This window comes from Amblyraja radiata, chromosome 7, assembly GCF_010909765.2.
Source record: "Amblyraja radiata isolate CabotCenter1 chromosome 7, sAmbRad1.1.pri, whole genome shotgun sequence".
In the NCBI taxonomy this organism is placed as follows: Eukaryota; Metazoa; Chordata; class Chondrichthyes; order Rajiformes; family Rajidae; genus Amblyraja; species Amblyraja radiata.
This window is the reverse complement of record NC_045962.1, coordinates 15,609,216-15,630,749: the sequence shown is the minus strand read 5'-3', so window position 1 is coordinate 15,630,749 and position 21,534 is coordinate 15,609,216. Positions and strand designations below refer to the sequence as shown.

The window sequence follows — 21,534 nt, the reverse complement described above, 5'->3', positions numbered from 1 at the left end:
TCATCTATTTGTATGAATTGGAAGTAATTATCAGTATAACATATAAAAGCTGATTTTATTGTTGGAAGCAGATATGAGATGATGTGCTTATCAAGAAAGCAAATTATTTTAGCAATCATTGCCACTTCTGATAGTTCTCTGTGGAGTTGCAATGTTGCAAGCTTCATAATTAATGAATATCCAATGGTGCAAGCTTCATAATTAACGAATATCCAATGATGCAAGCTTCATAATTAACGAATATCCAATGGTGCAAGCTTCATAATTAACGAATATCCAATGATGCAAGCTTCATAATTAACGAATATCCAATGATGCAAGCTTCATAATTAACGGATGTCCAACCATAATCACCTATGTTTCTTTTAATTATCAAAATGATCATAACTTGGCTAAGGTCAAACTGTCATTAAAAACTTGTGCAAGTGATGGTTCAAAGTGGTTTAGGCATATGTTAAGAACCCAAGTAGGTTATTAATTACAATCAATGTAAAATCTAATTTAGATATAAATCTTAATCTGATCATTGCATTAATTATGGATATTGAGTATCATCATCCATACCTATTGATAGAGTACAATTTCATTCAACCCACATTTATGGAGATTGTAAAATTTTTTAGAGTTATTCGACGATAAGCTGTTTTTAATTATTTCCGCTGAAACTGAACTTTAAAATTGTGATTTAAAATCCCATTCAGCTATATAATAAGCACGGAAGCATGATTCATGTACAGAAAATTAGTTTTGATTTTCTGGCTTACAATAAAAATAACATTGTTAAGCAACATCTCCATTAGTGGACCATTGTGTGTGAAATGCACAGGAACAGAGGGATTGCATTTTGACATATTTTTAAAGGGAGTAGGACAGGTAGATCGCTTCGTCCTACACCTCCACTTGGTTCGCACTAACCAACCTGATCTCCCAGTGGCTCAGCCCCTCCCATTCCGAATCCGACCTTTCTGTCCTCAGCCTCTTCCATGGCCAGAGTGAGTCCCACCGTAAATTTGCGGAGCAGCACCTCATATTTCGCTTGGGTAGTTTACACCCCAGCGGTATGAACATTGACTTCTCCAATTTCACGTAGTCCTTGCTTTCTCCTTCTTTCCCCTCGCCTTCCCAGCTCTCCCACAGCCCACTGTCTCCGCCTCTTCCTTTCTTCTTCCCCCCCACCCCCTCATCAATCTGAAGAAGGGTTTCGGCCCCTATTTCCTTCGCTCCATAGATGCTGCCTCACCCGCTGAGTTTCTCCAGCATTTTTGTCTACCTTCGATTTTCCAGCATCTGCAGTTCCTTCTTAAACAGGACAGGTAGATAAAATGGTTTTAAAGAGGCAAATCAAATGCCCTCCAAGATATGTATGAGCAGGGAGGTTACTCTGGAATTGTATTCAATAGCTTTCAGCAAAAATACTGTGATCCATATCCTCTCCCAAACATAACACGTTGATGAAGATATGGACTGCATGGGAAAAGCTGCAGTCTGGGAGGATCTTGGCAGGTCTGGAAAGTAAGGATAGATTGGATTTGTTTTCTTGTAAACATAGGAAGCTGAGAGGAGATTTAGCCGAAGCACATGAAAGTGAATAAAGTACGAAGATGGAGGAAATAGGAAGCATCTATTTCCCTTAGCTGAGGAATAAAAACAAACAGGGGAAATAGATTTGTTTAATAATTGGAGAAGCAACCCATAAAGGGGATCTGGAACTCAGGCACGGAAATCGCTATCAAAACATGGGGGGGGACCGGGGGACACAATTTCTTGGCGGCTGCGCGCGCATGCACACACTCACTCACACACACCCGCGAGGCTTCAGCTGTGGGCCCTGTGGACTCCACGCTGTACCGAATCACCCCCGAGTCAAGCGGCATGCTAGGCTGGAGGAGAGAGCAAGATGCATGCGAGGCTTTGGCCATCGGCTTGAATCGGCCCGTTCACGGGGTCTTTCATTGGCCGGCGGGGGTTTCAACATCGGGAGCCTTAATCGCCTGGATGCAGCAGTTTTATTTTAAGCTGCGATGGGCGCTGAAAGCGGCTGATAAAGTCCGGATGATAAAACATGGGGGGGGGGGGGGGAATCGTCCCCCACCTCTGAAAGCAGGGGGGGGGGGCGTGTCCCTCCTGTACCCCCCAGGATTTCCGCCTCTGCTGGAACTCACAGTTGAAAGTGGAGGTACATGTTGTCACCAATTTAAGGTGGATGTATACCATTGTCGTCTTGAAGAGCTATAATCCTGCTGCACTACAGATCAAGTGCATGAAGGTGGAATCCGGTTGTACAGATACTGTTGGCGAAATGTCCATATGTTGTAAAGTTGTGGCCAAAGGAGATCCAAGATGTAGTGTCATACATGACACCTGCAGCCACTTTCAGCAATAGTTGCAGCTGATGTTCCGTCTGAAGCCACACTCCCTCAGCGCTTGTCTTGCATACCCTGATGTCAGGCAAGCAGGTTGCTAACCAGTAGCTGTTTTGTAGCCGAATGTAAAAGAAACTGCCGTGCTTTAACACACTTTTTCTGTTTTATTCCAGAGGGAAAATGGCAAAGTCAGAAGTAAAAACATCTCTGCTGGACAACATGATTGGGGTGGGAGACAGTGTGCTTTTGGAACCTCTCACTGAAGACACATTCTTAGAAAATCTCAAGAAACGCTTTGATCACTGTGAAATATACGTAAGTGCTATTGAAATGCAATTAGCATCAATGTTATTTCTTGCATATTTACTTGCCCTGCATACCCAATGAAAGAAGCATTCTTGGGCTGCATTGCCAAACTTGTTTCTTATCTATTTCTTATTTGCTTTCACCCCAATACATGCTTGCCCAGCATTAGAAATGTTAAGGAGTCTAAACCTGTCATTAACTAAAACTTAACTGACAGCAAGCAACTAAACCTTTGTAATTGTTGTAGAAACAAGGATCGCAGAACAAGGAATAGTCCCGACCCAAAATGTCACCTATCCATGCTCTCCAGAGAAGCTGCCTGACATGCTGAGTTACCCCAGCACTTTTCTCTTTCTTGGTAATACTTAATGGTTTATTAGCTTTTTTTGACCTGAGCAGCAATCTCATGCCTTGAACTTTCCAACAAAGTGGAGAATTACATCAATCAGTCCATCACTAAACATGTAAGCGCAAGATCCTCACATGTGTAGTTAGTAGACGACAAACCTATTATTCTCTTATTCTCTGAATGACACTGGGGATGCTCCACGAGAGATATAATGGAAACTTGGGGTACATTGGTGGGTAGATTTGAGGGGAACATTCCTTCCATCATTTATGCTAGGTTTAATAATGGAAGGAATCTGTGTTCTCCCGATGCATGGACGATGCAATCCCAAATTCTCAATGCAATCCCAAATGTTCTTCCTCCACTTTGAGTGGTGTGGGCTAAAGATTTGCAGGGATCAGCGAGGATGGTGTATTCTTCCAAGGAGTCTGACATCCTTGAATCATCCTTCCCATGACAGAGCTCAGAACAGAGGGTCTGCTTTGGCAGATGGTTTGGGTAACAGATTCCCGAACAGACAGATGGTAGAAAAGAATGCCATTGGATCAACATCTTCCATCTTCTGATTATCCCTAAGGTGGCAGTGATTGTAACTTCGTGAATTTTTCATGAAATATAAAGATTATTTTGTGTCTATGCAATAAATAATTTTGCACATAGAACTTACAAAGGCTATTGAAGTGAATGACCAGCTCATGAATTTGGTGGGGTTAATACAGTCCAGGCCATCTGACAACCTCTTGTTCCTTTACTGTGAATTCATTGTGTTTATTTTACATAAAGTCACAGAATAATTATATCCACTTCTATAGCTTTCTCTGGCAACTCATTTCAGATACGGACTGCCCTTAGAGTAAAAAATATTGCCTCTGACGTCCCTCTATATTCTATCCCCTCTCACCTTAAGCCTGTGCTTCAAGTTGTATAATCATCTACCCTGGGAAAAAGACTATGAGTATTCACTTTCTACATGGCCCTCATACCCCTCACCTTCCAATGCCCCAAAGAGAAAAAAATCACAGCCTGTCCAACCTCTCCCAATTGTTCAAGCCCACAATGCCAGCTAACCAACATCCTGGTGAATCTCTTCTGTATTAGTGATATCTTTCCTATAGCTGGGTGACCAGAACTGCACAGAGTACTCCACGTGTGGTCTCACTAATGGTTTGTACAGCTGCATGATGGTGTGCCAGCTGTCTCCTCCAGTGGTCGTGTCTTCAGTTTAATGTCTTTCCCATGAAGCAGCTTTCCCACAATGCAGGGATTATTTAATACCACACTATAATAACACTTGGATCAGGTTTATGTTGTTATTTTGGGAATAAAAATAGACACAAAGTGCTGGAGCTCAGGCAGCATCTCCAGAGGACATGGTGACGTTTCGGATTCGGAATGGTCCCGCCCCGAAACTTGGTCCCTCCATATTTTCCAGAGACGATGCCTGACATCCTGAGTTACTCCAGCAATTTGATACCACTCCAGCACTCCAGGGCTTGGGGACAGTGGATGTGGACAGGATGTTTCCACCAGTGGGAGAGTCTGGGACCAGAGGTCATAGCCTCAGAATACAAGGATGGTCCTTTAGGAAGGAGATGAAGAGGAATTTGTTTAATCAGAGGGTTGTGCACCTGTGGTATTCATGGCCACAGAAGGCTGTAGAGGCCAAGACAATGGATATTTTAAGGCAGAGATAGATAGATTCTTGATTAGTACAGGTGTCAGGGGTTATGGGGAGAAGGCGGGAGAATGGAGTTGAGAGGGAGAGATACATCAGCCATGACTGAATTACTTGATGGGCTGAATGGCCTAGTTCTGCTCCTATCACTTATGAACTTATGAGCATCTGCAGTTCCTTGCATCTACCAATTGTTTTGGGTACATTGGGAATATTCAATTGACTTACTGTGTAATATTGAGTGATGGATGAGAATTAGCTTATGCATATTTACAGGATCTGGTCGTAGTGAAACCAATACACTTCATAAAGCAAGTTCAGAAGATTGAAAGAGTAAATAACATTGGTAGTGACAGAAAAGCTATAATTACCTATTCCTATTGTCCATGCGGGTTTTGGGAAGAGGAAGTAGTGAGGGAATTTTAAACCATTAAAAGTACTTTGTATCTCCTCTGCTGGCGTGACGATGGGATTGAGTAAGCTGACTTCTTCCCCTATCCTAGTTCCATCCCATACACGCTCAGAATATGTTTCAAAAGCAAGCTGAAATCTTTGGGTTTTTATGTGGTATTATTTTAATAACATTGAGATTATTGTTAGGATTATCATCAATATGAGTCATTCAGAAAATAATGATTGTTTAATGCAATATGTCCATTTAGTTTTGGCCTCTTTTTTTTGGATGATTCCGACTATATTACTCAGTAAGTAAGAATTTTAAATGAGCCACCAATAATGCGGGCAGATTAAGGCCTGGCCAACTGGGAGTCTGTGATTTAGGGTCTAATACAAATATTGCAATATCGCCTGGAGCCCCTTCGCAACTATGTACAATTTATGTGTAATATATAGTGATATAAATTGCTTTGGAATGGAATGGAATGCTATTTATTGTCATTCAAACCTAGGTTTGAACGAAATTACATTTACTACAGTTTTTTACATTACAAAAAAACCCAAGACCACGCTTAACACAGTTTACATAAACATCCATAACAGTGAGTCTGCAACACCTCCTCACTGTGCTATTGATGCAGTGCATAAATGTTTTGAGGCTATATTTGATCATGCATTTTATTATACCTTTATGTTTTAATGGGTCCTTTTGCCTTTGAATGTCCAAAGCCTAAACATTCTCTGGCTGGTCTTGAATGTTAGTAATTATCTTTTCACTGGTTAACAATGATTATTATTGCAATACTTGTACTAGCATTGTTCGTTTCTGAAGTTAAACCAATAAATATGCTCCTTATGCTCTGAAAAAACAAATTAAGAATTCCATCTGCAGTTTGAGGAATGTTTGAACTTGCTTCCTGAATATCAATATGCTATACTTTAGAACAACTAATTGAGATTTGACAGCTGTCTCCTGATATAAATCCACTCATGAACAAATCAGCCTGGTACTGAGGGAAAAAATATATGTATGTTTATACAAAAGGCTTGGAATAATTCTACATGTCCATCATTTGCAACCAAAACTTAAAAATAGACCACAATGCCTGTATTTGCACTCTGTTGAGGCTAAGTTGTATTTTTGTTGTCATTCAGTGGCAGGTCTACACAAAATCAATGTTCTATTCAATAAAGGCTGTATTGTGGGCTCAATAATGCAGTCAAAGAATTTGATGAAATGTCAATTCTCTTTAAAAGTGTCAGCTGATGTGCTGGGTGTTTCTAGTGGTTTCAGTTTTTACTTCAGATCTTCGGCATGTGCAGTTTTTTTTTAATGCAAATGCGTTTTATAGTTGTGTGTAGGGTCAAGGAAGGAGCGTTCACGTCACGTCCCTGTTTCCACCAATCTTTCCAGCACCACGCACAAGAAGCGCAAGACGCCATTGTATGCAGATGCTGAGAAGTGTGTTCAAATCTGGCTGAACAATTTCTAATCTTGTGATGTGGACTCGATAAGAAGAAGTTGTATGTAGCAGCCAAAGCTAAGATTACTGTGAACTGCAGTTACAAAGTTGGAAATATGAAATTTCAATGGTGCAAGCAAATAGCAAAATAGAATTGTAACGTGGTTAAACAGCATTTGACATTCACTACCATCAGGTGCAGATGCTGGTTTAAACCAAAGATAGACACAAAATGTTGGAGTAACTCAGCGGAACAGGTACACCCCTCAACATCAGTGGCACTACAGTGGAGAGAGTGGAGAGCATAAAGTTCCTTGGTGTGCAAATTACAGACAGCCTCACCTGGTCCAGGAACACCACTGGGACCGTCAAACGGGCCCATCAGCGACTGCACTTCCTGAGGAAACTAAAACAGGCCTCACTCCCCACCAACATCCTCAGGACTTTCTACAGGTGGAGTCTGTACTCACGTACTGCATAAATACGTAGTACTCCACCTGCAACTGCTCGGACAGGAAGGCTCTGCAGAGGGTAGTGAGGGGAGCAGAGAGGATCATTGGCGTCTCCCTACCCTCGGTACAAGAACTGTTCCAGAGCCGCTGTCTGAAAAAAGCTCAGAGAATTGCTATGGACAAACTGCACCCCCTCCACATACACCTGGATCTCCTGCCATCAGGCAAGAGATATCGAAGCATCAAAGCCCGGACTACAAGTCTGCTAAACAGCTTCCTACCACAGGCTGTGAGGCTGCTAAACAGTCACTCTGTACTCACAGTCGCTTGATTCTGCGGCTGGCACGGACACTTTAATAACTGGCACTGGCCACTTTAATAACTGGCACTGGTCACTCAAATCAGCTGCCGCGGACATTTTATGATTGGTTTATTGTATTTTAACGTTGTGTTTTACCTGCTTTTAACTATTTATACTGTTCCATCAGGGACTAGATTGTTTTTAGTATTATGTGTGAAATGTTTTAAGTTTCATGTGCGATGCTCCGCTATTCCCTGGGAAACGTCTTTTCATTTTGCACTGTACAACTGTTGCTTGCAAGATGACAATAAAGGTTGATTGATTGATTGATTGAGATGCTGCCTGAGTTACTCCAGCACTTTGTGGCTATCATGGAGTGCAGTGCTGGGTCAGTACAGATTTGGCAGCAATAGCTGGTGAATAGGAATGAACAGAATCAGTAGCAATGGGTGAATAGGCTTTGAACTGGTGGGGTGAAAAATAATCAGTATAATTGATGCACTAATACAACATGAGAGCTTTTCATAGTAACCTGCAAAAATCTCAAAGTAGATAAAGCAGACCCTTTAATCCACAATTCCAAGCAAAATGGCATTATATTATGTTGAGGAATAAACACAGTTCAGATGCATCGCAATTAAGAAGTCAAAAAAGAAAGGTCAGTACATAATCTTTACATTTGCTAAAGGTCCTTCCCCTCCCCGTGAATATGTTCTTGTCTTTAAGATTTATGGCAATTTTTATATTTTGGGTTAAGTTGTATGCTTTAAATACTAACACTGAACACTTGTATGATATATTTCTCAAATTATTATAATTAACATTTTTGTAAATAAAAGCAGGAAAAGCTATTAAAGCAGTTTTATAAATAAAATATCCCGACTTGCCTCCAAAATTTACTGCTATTATTCTGTATACAATTCAGAGTAATTTAAAAAAAATGGCAGAACTTTGGCAGAAAGATTCAACTTGGCATGACTGCTTTTGTCAGGTAAATTTGAGAGGAGCTATCACATTGAATATAATTTGGTGCTGAAGATAGGATATCTCTTTTGGAGAGAATTTATTCTGCATCCTTTAAAAAATAGCTGTGCAGTGTCAGTTAAAGGCACAAATGTAGCTGCCGTTGTGATATTTCTTCTGGCATTATATGAGACAATGTGCTGGATGTTGCTGATCTAATTCCCTGTCCAGATTTACTGCCCATGAAAAGAAACAATGTGCTGGAGTAACTCAATGGGTCAAGTAGCATCTCTGGAGAACATAAATGGGTGACGTTTCAGGTCGGGACCCCAAATTGCTGCCCATGGTCTCCTCACATCATTACCGAAGAAATCTGGGCAAAGAGGGCGAACCTTGTTGAGCTATAAACATCCCAAGGTCTGTGGATTAGTCTTAGTGGTGCCGTAGGCTTGAGTAGCCCAAAATCACCCAGGAAAATCTGGACAGTAAGCAAAGTGTCACCACAGCTTTCCAAAATGTAAATACTCTAGGGGATCATTAGTAGTTTTAAATGTCTCACATTCACTGTCAAGCAAAGACTATTAAAATTGAAGTAAATAATTAATCATTCTAAAATATTAATTTTTTAAATAAGAAATAGGAAGAATAAAGTTGTCTAAAATTTGTTTTTAGCGTGAGCAATGTGACTTATAATGTTGAAATAAATACTTGTTATAAAGTTGTACAAAATCATGAGAGGAATAAATCGGGTAGATGCACTGAATCTCTTGCCCTGAGTAGGGGAATCGAGGGGTTCAAGGTAAAGGGGAAAAGATTTAATAGGAATCTGAGGGGTAGCGTTTTCACACAAAGGGAGGTGGGTGTATGAAACAAGCTGCCAGAGGCGGTTCTTGAGGCTGGGACTGTACCAACGTTTAACAAACAGTTATGCCCCTGTCCCACTTATGAATCCTGAACGGAAACCTTTGGAGACTTTGCGCCCCACCCAAGGTTTCCGTGCAGTTCCCGGAGGTTGCAGGTAGTGGTAGCAGGTAGGGAGACTGACAAAAACCTCCGGGAACCGCACGGAAACCTTGGGTGGGTCGCAAAGTCTCCAGAGGTTTCCGTTCAGGTTTCCTAAGTGGGACAGGGGCCCTTAGTCAGCTATATGGATAGGACAAATTTGGAGGGATATGGACCAAATGCAGGCAGGTGGAACTAGTGTAGCTGGGACATGCTGGCCGGTGTGGGCAAGTTGGGGCGAAGGGCCTGTTTCCATACTGTAGCACTCTATGACTCCATAACTGTAGATGCTGGTTTGTGCCAAAGATAACTCAGCAGGCCAGGCAGCATCTCCGGAGAAAAAGCATCGGTGTTATATCAGAGATCACCTATCCTTTTTCTCAAGATGCTGTCGAGAACCCGCTGAGTTACTCCAGCACTTTGTGTCTATGTTTGACATATTGGTGTTGGGGATATTATTCAGTTTCTTGGTTCGATCAGTCAGCGCTGTTGCCTGATTTGATTCTGAGCTGTAGAAACCAGGAACTGCAGATGCAGTTCTACAAAAAAAAGACACGGGCTCAGACAAGTACATCTTTTCAGCATACTTTTGGATTTCTTGCAAGTTCTTTTACTGAGCTGTTCTCTTTTTAAACCATGAGATATATTTCAGTAGACCTACACAGAATGCTCTCACGCATTGAAATATGCTCCCTGGTTGCTACTTGTTTTTAGCTTTGCTGAAGCTGATGTCAGCTGAATGTTTTTTCAATAATGTGGCAAGTTGTGTTGCTGACAGATGTACTTTTTTTAGACTATGAATTATCTCATTTGATCTGTGATCTTGGCTGTCTGGATTGATTCAGAACTGCGCTGGCATCAAATTTCCACAATTATACGATCCACAGTAATTTAGGCTGAAAACATTTCCATGCCAAATCATGTCCACATTAGATTAATGAACAGTGTTAGACACTGGATATTCATGTATTGGATAGGCAACATTTGGGGAAGGACCTTTCTTCAGATTGAAACGTTGCCTGCCCAATATGAATATATACTTGTTTAACACTGTTACTCCTGTACTTTGTGTCTTTTTATGTAAATCAGCATCTGCAGTTCCTTGTGTATATATTTATATATGGTTTATCTTGGCAACTTCTTTGTGTTTTTTTTATTCCAAATGCTTATTTCAAATGGAAAAACTCTTAATATAGCAGGTGGTTGGAAGTCAGAATGCATTTTACTCTATCCAACTTTTTATTCAAATTGATTTTTGTAAAAACAAAACTTGCATGGAGTTTTCTATTGAGAATAAAATCAATTTCATTAACCTTGTTCATGAATCAATAATTAAACTGTTGTTGTATTATTCCTTTTATTTCCACAAATGCTGCCAACTTTAAAACTATCTTGTGATCAAACAACTAAACCGGCATTCACCTTTCAGTCAACAGGTCACTTCCTCATTCCTCTGATTTTTAGGACCTTGTTAACAATGACTAAACTTTGAACGTTCTTCTTTAATAGTGAAGGGGTTTATAACGCTCTGAGGAATAAGGTCATAAGGAATAGGAGTAAAATTCGGCCCAACAAGTCAACTCCGCCATTCAATCATGGCTGATCTATCTGTCCCTCCTAACCCCATTCTCCTGCCTTCTCCCCATAATCTCTGACACCTGTACTAATCAAGGATCTACCTATCTCTGCCTTATTAACATTACATAAATATTTGTGATGTTCACATAGAAACATAGAAACATAGAAAATAGGTGCAGGAGTAGGTCATTCGGCCCTTCGAGCCTGCACCGCCATTCAATATGATCATGGCTGATCATCCAACTCAGTATCCTGTACCTGCCTTCTCTCCATACCCCCTGATCCCTTTAGCCACAAGGGCCACATCTAACTCCCACATCTAATATAGCCAATGAACTGGCCTCAACTACTTTCTGTGGCAGAGAATTCCAGAGATTCACCACTCTCTGTGTAAAAAATGTTTTTCTGATCGCAGTCCTAAAGGATTTCCCCTTTATCCTTAAACTGTGACCCCTTGTTCTGGACTTCCCCAACATCGGGAACAATCTTCCTGCATCTAGCCTGTCCAACCCCTTAAGAATTTTGTAAGTTTCTATAAGATCCCCCCTCAATCTTCTAAATTCTAGCAATTACAAGCCGAGTCTATTCAGTCTTTCTTCATATGAAAGCCCTGACGTCCCAGGAATCAGTCTGGTGAACCTGCTCTGTACTCCCTCTGTGGCAAGAATGTCCTTCCTCAGATTTGGAGACCAAAACTGTACGCAATACTCCAGGTGTGGTCTCACCAAGACCCTATACAACTGCAGTAGAACCTCCCTGCTCTTATACTTAAATCCTTTTGCTATGAAGGAAACTTCTCCATGATTTTTTGTTCCATTCTACAAATAAGAATTCCAAATACACAGGAGAACAATGAATCACTCTCAATAAAAAAACATAGCTGTAATATTTGAAAATGATTCCCAAATGGTTTCTCTGCAGCTTTACAATTAGTGAAACAAGGCTTATAATGTGTAGAATATTTATATTCTTTTTATCTATCCTTGGTTATTTGGACTGAATGAGGCGATGATGTTGGTGCTGAGAGAACTCCAGACACTAAGAACTGCAGATGTTGGTTTACCATTAAAAAACACAATGTGCTGGAGTAACCCAGCAGGTCAGGCAGCATCTCTGGACAATGTGAATAGGCGACCTTTCATGTCAGGCCATTTCTTCAGTCTGAAGACGGGTCCTGATCCAAAATGCCACCTATCTATGTCGCATGACCCGTTGAGTTACTCCAGTTTCTTTTTCTGAGAAACCTATACATCACATCCTTTAGTATATTCGACAGTGTGTCTTATATATAAAATGAGAAGAGTAATATCTTAAACAGAGACAATTGCTCAACAGTCATAATGTTTTGTCTAAATGCTGAATAGTTGTTGGATATGTGCTGAAGTTTGGAACCTTTGTATTGAGACTGCACAAGCCTGCTTTAGTCAGCAGCAATGATAGTTGTCATCAGATTAGACCAAATAAGTGGTGAATCCAAATCCCACAGTTCAAATATAGTACATTTAAATACACTAACTCATTAGGCAACACATTCTAAAGAAATAAGAATTGGCATTCCAATTTTTCTTGTAGATAAAACAAGTATTAAATGTTCAAGTATGTGGTCGTTATTTAAAGTCATAGTTTCCTTGGCCCTTCTCCAAATTACAGTAAAATGATGAGAGCAGCACTAATTGACATCAATAAGATTGATTTATTTATGTTGTCCTCGATTCTGATAATAGATTAGGCACAAGTAGAAAATCAGTTTACCAGCTCACATTCTAATGAAGGCGCCAGACCTGAAGTTTAATCTGTCCATTTCCCAACCACGATGTTGCTTGACTTGCTGAACTTTCAAAGTTTAGTCATGTTAAGCAAGCTTCTAAATATCCGAGGAATGAGGAAATGACATGTTGACTGAAAGGTGGATGCCTTTGTTTAATCTATTGTTGAATCTGAAGATATTTTTAAAGTTGGCAGCCTGGTATTGATCGAAATGAACATTTGTGAAAATGAAAGGAATAATGCAATGACAGATTAATTATTGGTTGGAAAGCAAAATTAAGGAGGTTGATTTTATTCTCAAAGAAAAGATTGAAAAGTCCATCCAAGTTTTTTTTTTAATCAATTGGGATAATATGTTGGATGGATTAAAATGTATTCCGGCTTCCAACTACCTGCTGTGTTAAGACATTTTTTCCATGTGAAATAAGCATTTGGAATCAATGCATATAAAGAGGTTACTAATCTGAACCATACATGAACATACATTGCTTAACAATGTTCATTTATCTAATATGGACTTGATTTAGCAGGGGAATGTTCTCAAGCTTAACTACATTGCTGTGAATCATATCATTAAAGAAATATGGTGTGCGTTTATAGCTTAGTCAAAATGATGTAATGGATTTCCAGAAGGCTTTTGATAAAGTGTCATAATAGACATATCAGCAAAGATGACATAGAGGGGACAATGTTAACATTGATATGAAGATGGTTCAGTGATAAATAGCAAAGAGACACTGTGAATGATAGTTTTCTGTTTTGTAGAGTGGTTGTTCACCGGGGATCACTGTGAGGCCATTACTTTCTTCAGTCTAACTTAATGACCTCGTGGGTACAAGTCGTTATTTTGAACTTTGGACACGACACAATAGTTGGAAGCATTGTGAACAGCGAGGAGGATGGTCATGAATTACAACAGGAGATAAACAGGCTGACGGAGGTGGTAAAGGTGTGGCAGGTTAAGTGTCTTCCTCTTCTTGCGTATGGCGTGCACAGCCTAAAATTGTAAGACAACTTGTTCTGTTTGATCTTCTGTTTGTGCACGCCAGCTTGATTGCATTCGTCGAAACAGGGTGGACCACGTGAAGGTTGCAATCTCCCACCCCAGGTTAAGTGTAATATGAAGAGATGGTAGGTTGTGTATTTGGACTGCAGAATGAGGAGATGCAGCATAGTGCAGAGGAAGTTGTAAAGGGACCGAGAAGTGTGGTACAGAATTGACAGACTAGCTTGATAAAATTGTGAATAAAGCTTACTGTGAATCTGAGCATTATCAATAGAGACACAGGACATACATGCAGGGAACCTTTATAGGTTTGGCCTCAATTGGAGCACTGTCTTCAATCTGGTCACCTCATTATAAAAGGGATGTCAAGGTGTTGGAGGTGGTCCATTAAAAAATGACACGAAATGTTCCTGGGATGATGAACTACAGTTACCAGAATAAACAAAAGATGCTGGAATATCTTCTTTGGAGAAGAGAATGCTTGAGGGAAGATATAATATAAATATTTAAAACAACAATGGCACTGAGCAGATAAATTAGTGGGAGGCCTTTCTCATTGATGAAGGGTTTTCACAGGTCACATGTAAGAAATAAAGAGGAGGATACAAAAGTTACAGGAGATAAAAAATCTTTACACGGTGTGTAGTTTTAATGTGGAAAGCACTGCCTGCAGATGTGGCGGAGCCAGTTTCCATGACAGTCTTGAAGGGGGAATTGAACTGACATATAGTGAGAAAACATCTCCAAGGCTATGAAGAAGGGATCTGTGGGTGGAACGATTGAGATGCTCCAGGTGAAAGCTGGCGCAGACTGATCCCTTGTGTTGTAACTGTTCTATGATTGTGTAATGAATACATGGTTATAAACTTGACATATCGTGCATTCATTTACTATTTTGATCTCCACTTTCATTGAATCCTTTGCTCCAAGCTACGCTTACCATGTCTGGCATCAACTTTGGGTATTAGTAAATTTTCGGAGAACCACCTTTTCACTGTCTCATCCATCTTTGATCTCTCATCCTTTTCTGCACACGTTGCATTAACAGTGTTATCTACATGTGGATCACCATCCTCCTGTTGTCACTTGTGTGCCCCGAACATTCAACATAAATTGTAAGACAACATCTCATAATTATAAATAAATTGCATACAATTATACAATGTATTTTGGTACATTATTAGATGTCATGAATGCAACACGAACTGCGCCTAGTTTGATAGTTTCTTGCTCCTGTTATTGCTTTGTCTGATTTACAGCCATCCCCCAGTCTGGCACTTTAGTTTAGAGATAAAGCATGGGAACAGACTCTTCGGCCCACCGAGTCCGCCCTGACCAGCGACCACCGCATACTATCCTACACACACTAGGGACAATTAACATTTATACCAAGCCAATTACCACGTACAAACCTGTATGTCTTTGGAGTGTGGAAGGAAAATAGAGATCCTGGAGAAAACTTGCGCAGGTCAGGATTGAACCCGGGCCTGTGGCGCTGTAAGGCTGTAACTATACCACTGCGCCACCGTGCCACCCACAGTGGTTGTAGAATAAGCCTAGTCCTGCCCAGTTCAGAGTGCATTGTGAACCTTCCTCTTTATGACTTCACCTGATTGGGGAATCCCTTTTAAATTCCCAATCCAAAGCATTACTTTGCTCCGACACCAAGTGATATTGTTGGGATAACTTGCCTGAAACATTTTCTTTTCTTTTATATTCAATTTGTGCTCAACCACATCCCAAAGATCAGGTACCTGGTTGTAAATCATCCAGCTTCACTGGAAGATTAGAATGAATGTGCTGAAGCTCTTTGCAGTGAAAGCTTTGTTTAGCCATATAATTCTAAACAATTCAAAACATCACGTATCCATGTCTTCCACAGATGCTGCTTGACTTTGTCTTTTATCATAATCATAATAGTACTTTATTAGCCAAGTATGTTTTGCAACATATGAGGAATTTGATTTACCATACAGTCATAGCAATGAAGAGCAACAAGACACCCAATGTTTCTCATTTAAGTTTTCGTTCCCTTCCTTCAGTTTTATACAGTAGCAATGAGAATGATGGCACAAGAGGGCACCTGACACGACTTTTATTCAAAATAAATTCTGTGCAACGTAAAAGCAAATTTGTGATCATTGTAGATGATTATTATTGATTTTGGCTTATTTGTGTAGTGAGGACCTCGGGCTACAGAAAAAACAAGGAACGAGAAAAGGAAAACATGCATTTCTGTCAATTGGGAGCTGGGCCAAGTGTTTTGATGCTGTTTGTGACCCTGGGGATGTTTGTTCAGCAATGTTAGGAGTGATTACTAGTTGGTACTGTTGGGGAGGAGGCGGGAGACTATTGGTGTACAAAGGTTACATCAACAATGTGGAAGGAACTAATTTATGTTAAAAGCAGATATTTTGTGGGTTATAGTGTGATCTATGTGATTTCCGCTAAAATATCCTGGTCAATTGTTTTGACATTTATTTCCATATTTTGAAAAATATTGAGTTTAGTTTATTGTCACAGGTATCGAAGTACAGTTAAAAGCGTTTGTTGCATGCTAACCCGTCAGCGGAAAGACAATACATAATTACAATCGAGCCATCCGCAGTGATAAAGGGAATAATGAAAATAAAGTAAGAAATGCTGCTGTCAGTGTAGAGATGAAAAAGAGTGGAGTGCTAGCAATGCATGATTGCAGATCCACCTATGGGACTAGCACACAAAGACTCGCCTGGCTTGGGCGCTATCGTGGATGAAGTTTGGTAGAGTGGAACTTTAATCTGGCAGCATATGTTCTTTCAGGTATCTCCTTGATCGTCTAGTATTGGGGTTGCCAACTTTCTCACTCCCAAATAAGGGACAAAAGGTGAAAATAAGGGACAAATTCCCTACGGCAATTCGTTGATCGACTCGGCCGTGGCTGGGTGAATGATGAGTTGGCCTGGGTGCTGTACTGCACACAAAGCTCAGCTGGCCTGTCAGCTGGGCTTTGTGTTCTGCTGCACGCAAAGTCTGGCACCCCATCCAACTCATGAACCGATGATCGGCCATGAGAAGGAGGGGTGGTGGTGTCGGCGGTAAGCGAAGGTCGGACATCTGGCCGGGCTACCGACTGACGGGGCCACGGACGAGACGCTACTGTTACACTCCATGGGCTGCACTATGTCGGGACGGGCGAGGCGGGGCCAGACACAACGCTCCAACCCGACCATCCCCTCGACCCGAGCAGTCGCAGTCAAATACGGGACAAGGGCGGTCCCATATGGGACAAACCAATTTAGCCCAATGTACGGGATGTCCCGGCTAATACAGGACAGTTGGCAACCCTATCTAGTATATAAGCAGTGTCTTGACTTTAAATATGGAGAAACTAAAAATGCAACAAGCAGAATAAGGTCAATCCATTGAGCAGATCTGCAATAGCAACTTGCAATTCCACTACAGTGGAACATCCTGAATGAGTTTCGCAGGAGGATTACCAAGAAAAAGTGGCACTAAACCAGATAAGGTAATATTAGCATAGCAGAGTGACCCAAAGCTTGGAGAAAAAAAAGTAGGGTTTAAGAAATGTTTTGATTTAAAACAATTCATGTCTGTTGGTAGGAAAATATTGGAAATTTGAATCCACATCCTAATCTCTGGGAAATTATTCTCTGTTTCAGTTTGAAATTTGAATCTTGCCACTAGTTTTGGTTTGAAGTGCATTCCTTACAGAATAAATCATGATTCCCACTTATTATTTCCACTCCCTGAGCTGGAACTTGTGCCTTTATTAGTGATTTTAAATGGAAAAATGATATGAGAGTAACAAATAAATGAGACATGTCTGTGCTGAAATTAGTTTCTCACAGTAGGAGGGGCAGGACTGTTGCCTCAGGGACCCTGACACGGGAGTGGAGAAGCAATAAAGATTCCTAGTTCTGATTATCTGCCAGAGAAGTTGGAATATATAACGTGTCTGAAATTGGAATTAGCATCAGATGTGATGCCTCATTTCCCATGCAGTGAAGATTCACGCATGAAAAATTGGTGAAAGACGGATAGAGGATGGCATCCATTCCAAAGTGTTTTTCTTCACAAGTGATGCATCACGTGAATGGAGATATATTACCTCTTTATCTTACTTTCCCATCAGTGGAAAGGAAAGCCAATACCTTAATGAGAGGAGAAGAAATGAGGAGTAAAATACTGTTCTTATCACACACAGATGAAGCATTTTATATGTACTCTGGTCCTTATGGATTATGGGTTAAATGGCAGAAAATTACCTTGAGTATCTTCATTATACACTAGTGTCAATTATTTTTAGAAAATGGTTTCATTATTGTATAGTAAATGAATTGGGACATTTTATGATAATATAACCAGATTACGTGATTATATAAACTGACATAAATAGACAAAATGGTGGGTTAGAAATTCATTTTCAACTAGTTTAGATTAGAGATGCAGCATAGAAATAGGTCCTTTGGCCCATTGAGTACACGCTGATTATTGATTACACCAGTTTACACCCATTCAATGTTATGTCACTGTCTCATCGACTCATCTTACCTCAAAAATAGAAGAGCTTCTCCGTCAACATAGGCAACTTTTACTCTTCCACGGCGAGTCTCTCCTGCAGGATCCCACAAGGTTCCATCCTAGGCCCAATCCTTTTCTCTATGTACATGCTTCCCCTCAGTCAAATCATTCAAAAACACGAGTCAAGTCAAGTCAAGTCAAGTCAAGAGAGTTTATTGTCATGTGTCCCAGATAGGTCAATGAAATTCTTGCTTGCACAACAGAATATAGAAAGCAAAAATACAGCACAGCACAGTTCAGTTCAATATACACATAAATAAGCAGATAAAGTGCAAAAGGCTGTTACAGTTTAGAGTCTGTTTGTTGGCAAGTTTAATAGCCTGATGGCTGTGGGGATGTAGCTGTTCCTGAACCTGGATGTAACAGATTTCAGGCTCCTGTACCTTCTGCCTGATGGTAGCGGAGAGATGAGTGCATGGCCAGGATGGTGTGGGTCCTTGATGATGTTGGCTGCCTTTTTGAGGCAGCAACTGCGATAGATCCCTTCGATGGTGGGGAGGTCAGAGCCGATGATGGACTGGGCAGTGGTCACAACTTTCTGCATCCTTTTCCGCTCCTGGACGCTCAAGTTGCCGAACCAAGCCACGGTGCAACCAGTCAGCATGCTCTCTACTGTGCACCTGTAGAAGTTCGAGAGAGTCCTCTTTGACATACCGACTCTCCGTAGTCTGCTCAGGAAGTAGAGGCGCTGATGTACTTTATTTATAATTGCATCAGTGTGCTGGAACACGACACCTCATTCCACTGTTATGCTGATGACACACAACGTTATCTCCCCCTGAAACCAAGCAACCAGTCAAATTTAATCAATCTCATGAACTGCCTTGATGGACATAAAATGTTGGAAGGCACAGAATTTCCTGCAGCTGAATGTGAACAAGTTAGAAGTCATCCTATTTGTTCCCTCTGACTCCATCAAAGTGATTATCAGCAGTCTTGGCAACTTATCCACCTTTGTCAAAACCCATGTCAAAAACCTTGGTGTTATATTTGATTCTGCCTTTACGTTTTTGATAGTTTAGGTAGTTGAGGCCAGTTCATTGGCTATATTTAAGAGGGAGTTAGATGTGGCCCTTGTGGCTAAAGGTATCAGGGGGTATGGTGAGAAGGCAGGTACAGGATACTGAGTTGGATGATCAGCCATGATCATATTGAATGGCGGTGCAGGCTCGAAGGGCTGAATGGCCTACTCCTGCACCTATTTTCTATGTTTCTATGTTTCGATGTTTGACAAGCAAATCAATTCAGTAGTAAAAGCCAGTTTCTTCCAGCTTCGTACTATTTCCAAAATAAAACCGTTCCTCTCAGTCAAAGATCTGGAGAAAGTCATCCATGCATTTATATCCTCTCGCCTGGACTACTGCAACTCCCTGTATACTGGGATCAGTCAGTCGTCACTGTCCCGCCTGCAACTGGTCCAGAACGCCGTAGCCAGGCTCCTGACAGGTACCCGGAAGAGGGTACCTCTCTCCACTGGCTGCCAGTATGGTTCAGATTTGATGTTAAGGTTCTCCTGTTTGTCTATAAAGCCCTAAACGGGCTTGCGCACCCCTAAATTACAGACCTCCTTACCCCATACTCTACCTCCAGGCCCCTCAGGTGGGCTGACTTGAGGCTCCTGGCTGTCCCGCGATCTAAACTTAAGCTTGGAGTGACCGTGCCTTTGCTGTTGTGGCCCCTAGACTGTGGAACAGCATCCCCCTCCCATCAGATCTGCCCCCTTCATCGACTCTTTTAAGTCCAGGCTCAAAACATATTTTTATTCACTAGCGTTTGAATCCCCATGATGTGGCTGATCTTTGTTTTGTGTCTTTGAGCTGATTATTTGTATCCATGTCCTGTGTGCATTCCTGTGTATGTCTGTTTCATTTTGTGATTTTAGTTACCTGCGCTGGTCTGTACAGCACTTTGGTCAACGTGGGTTGTTTTTAAAAGTGCTTTATAAATAAATATGATTTGATTTGATTTGATGTACACCAGGGGAAATTTATAGAGGCTAGTTAATCTACAAACCTGCACATCTTTGTGAAGTTGGAGGAAACCGGAGCACCCGGAGGAAATCCATGCAGTCACAGAAAAAAGGTGCAAACTTCACACAGACAGCACTCGAGGTCAGGATGAACCCAGGTTTCTGGCGCTCTAAGGCAGCAACTCCACCATCTGCGCTACTCTGCTGCCGTGAAAAACTGGTATTTGAAATTTGCCAAAGAAAGTTCTTGGCTGGTTAATGCAATCTTTGAAGGCTGCTGTACAGATGGGATATCTAACCTTCCACGTGAAGTACATTTGGCCAATTATGACTATTTGGGACAATAATTTGGGATGCAGGAAGTAAGTTGTTAATTAATTTCTTGAATTGTGAAGTTCTAACGTCATATGGGTTTTGTGTTTCTTTATTTGATAAGACCCCTTGGCTGTTAATCTGCAGTGGAATGAAAGGTTGTCAGCATTATTACTCCAGTAAATGCATCGTTCATATAGCTGAGGATGAGTTGTCACGGAATGGTAAGGGGTGTTGCAAAGTGGTGGAATTTGTCATACAAAATTAGAGTCATAATAGAGCTAGATGTCAGTAGGGATGATGCATTCTCACAATCCATCAATAACATTATTGCATATTACAATTTCTATTTGATGATCTTTACAAATGGCGTTGTGTAATCTTTTTAAAAGACAAATGAGTTTAACAATAATGATTAAATTTGTAATGATGTCTATTCGTTCTGAATCATTTTGCGAACAATTTTCACAAGCAGTGCTCCTTCTTCATTGAGCAGCAACGACTTGCATTTACATATAGCACGCTTCAGTTCTGTAAAGACTTGCGGGTCATTCGCGTAAGGTAGAACTGCTGGGAGCATGAAAACAAATCTGACAGTCACCAAGAAGATGTGTGAAGGAAGGAACGGCAGGTGCTGGCTTAAACCGAAGACAGACACAAAAAGCTGGAGTAACTCAGCCGGACAGGTAGCATCCCTGGAGAGATGCTGCATGTCCCGCTGAATTACTCCTGCTCTTTGTGTCTATCTTCTTTAAGAAGGTGCATGAAGCAGGGCTGTGGCTGTTGCCTGTCTGAATTTTAGCAAGACCTCTGACAAGGTCCCGCATGGAATACAGCTGTAGGAAGGTTGTCATGATGTTGGAAAAGGGGCAAATGTGATTCACCAGAATGTTAAACAGGTAACCTGAGTTTGTGGGCTTGAGTGATAGGGAGAGATTAGGTAGGCTGAAACTTATTTTCTTTGGTGGATAGGAGGCGGAATGGTAGCCTTACTTGTGTAGGAAAGAACTGCTGCAGATGCTGGTAAAATCGAAGGTAGACACAAGAT

General features: G+C 41.0%; 1 protein-coding gene across 6 annotated transcripts in view; it reads left to right on the top strand.

Moving 5' to 3' along the window:
• myo1b (myosin IB) overlaps nucleotides 1–21,534 on the top strand; it is a 272,707-nt gene that overhangs the window by 12,987 nt on the left and 238,186 nt on the right. For all 6 annotated transcript variants that reach the window (XM_033023743.1, XM_033023747.1, XM_033023745.1 and 3 more), the window contains exon 2: nucleotides 2,537–2,678. In XM_033023743.1, coding sequence (XP_032879634.1) covers nucleotides 2,544–2,678 — 135 coding nt within the window. In that variant the 5' untranslated portion in view covers nucleotides 2,537–2,543. The remainder of the gene's footprint in view (nucleotides 1–2,536; nucleotides 2,679–21,534) is intronic.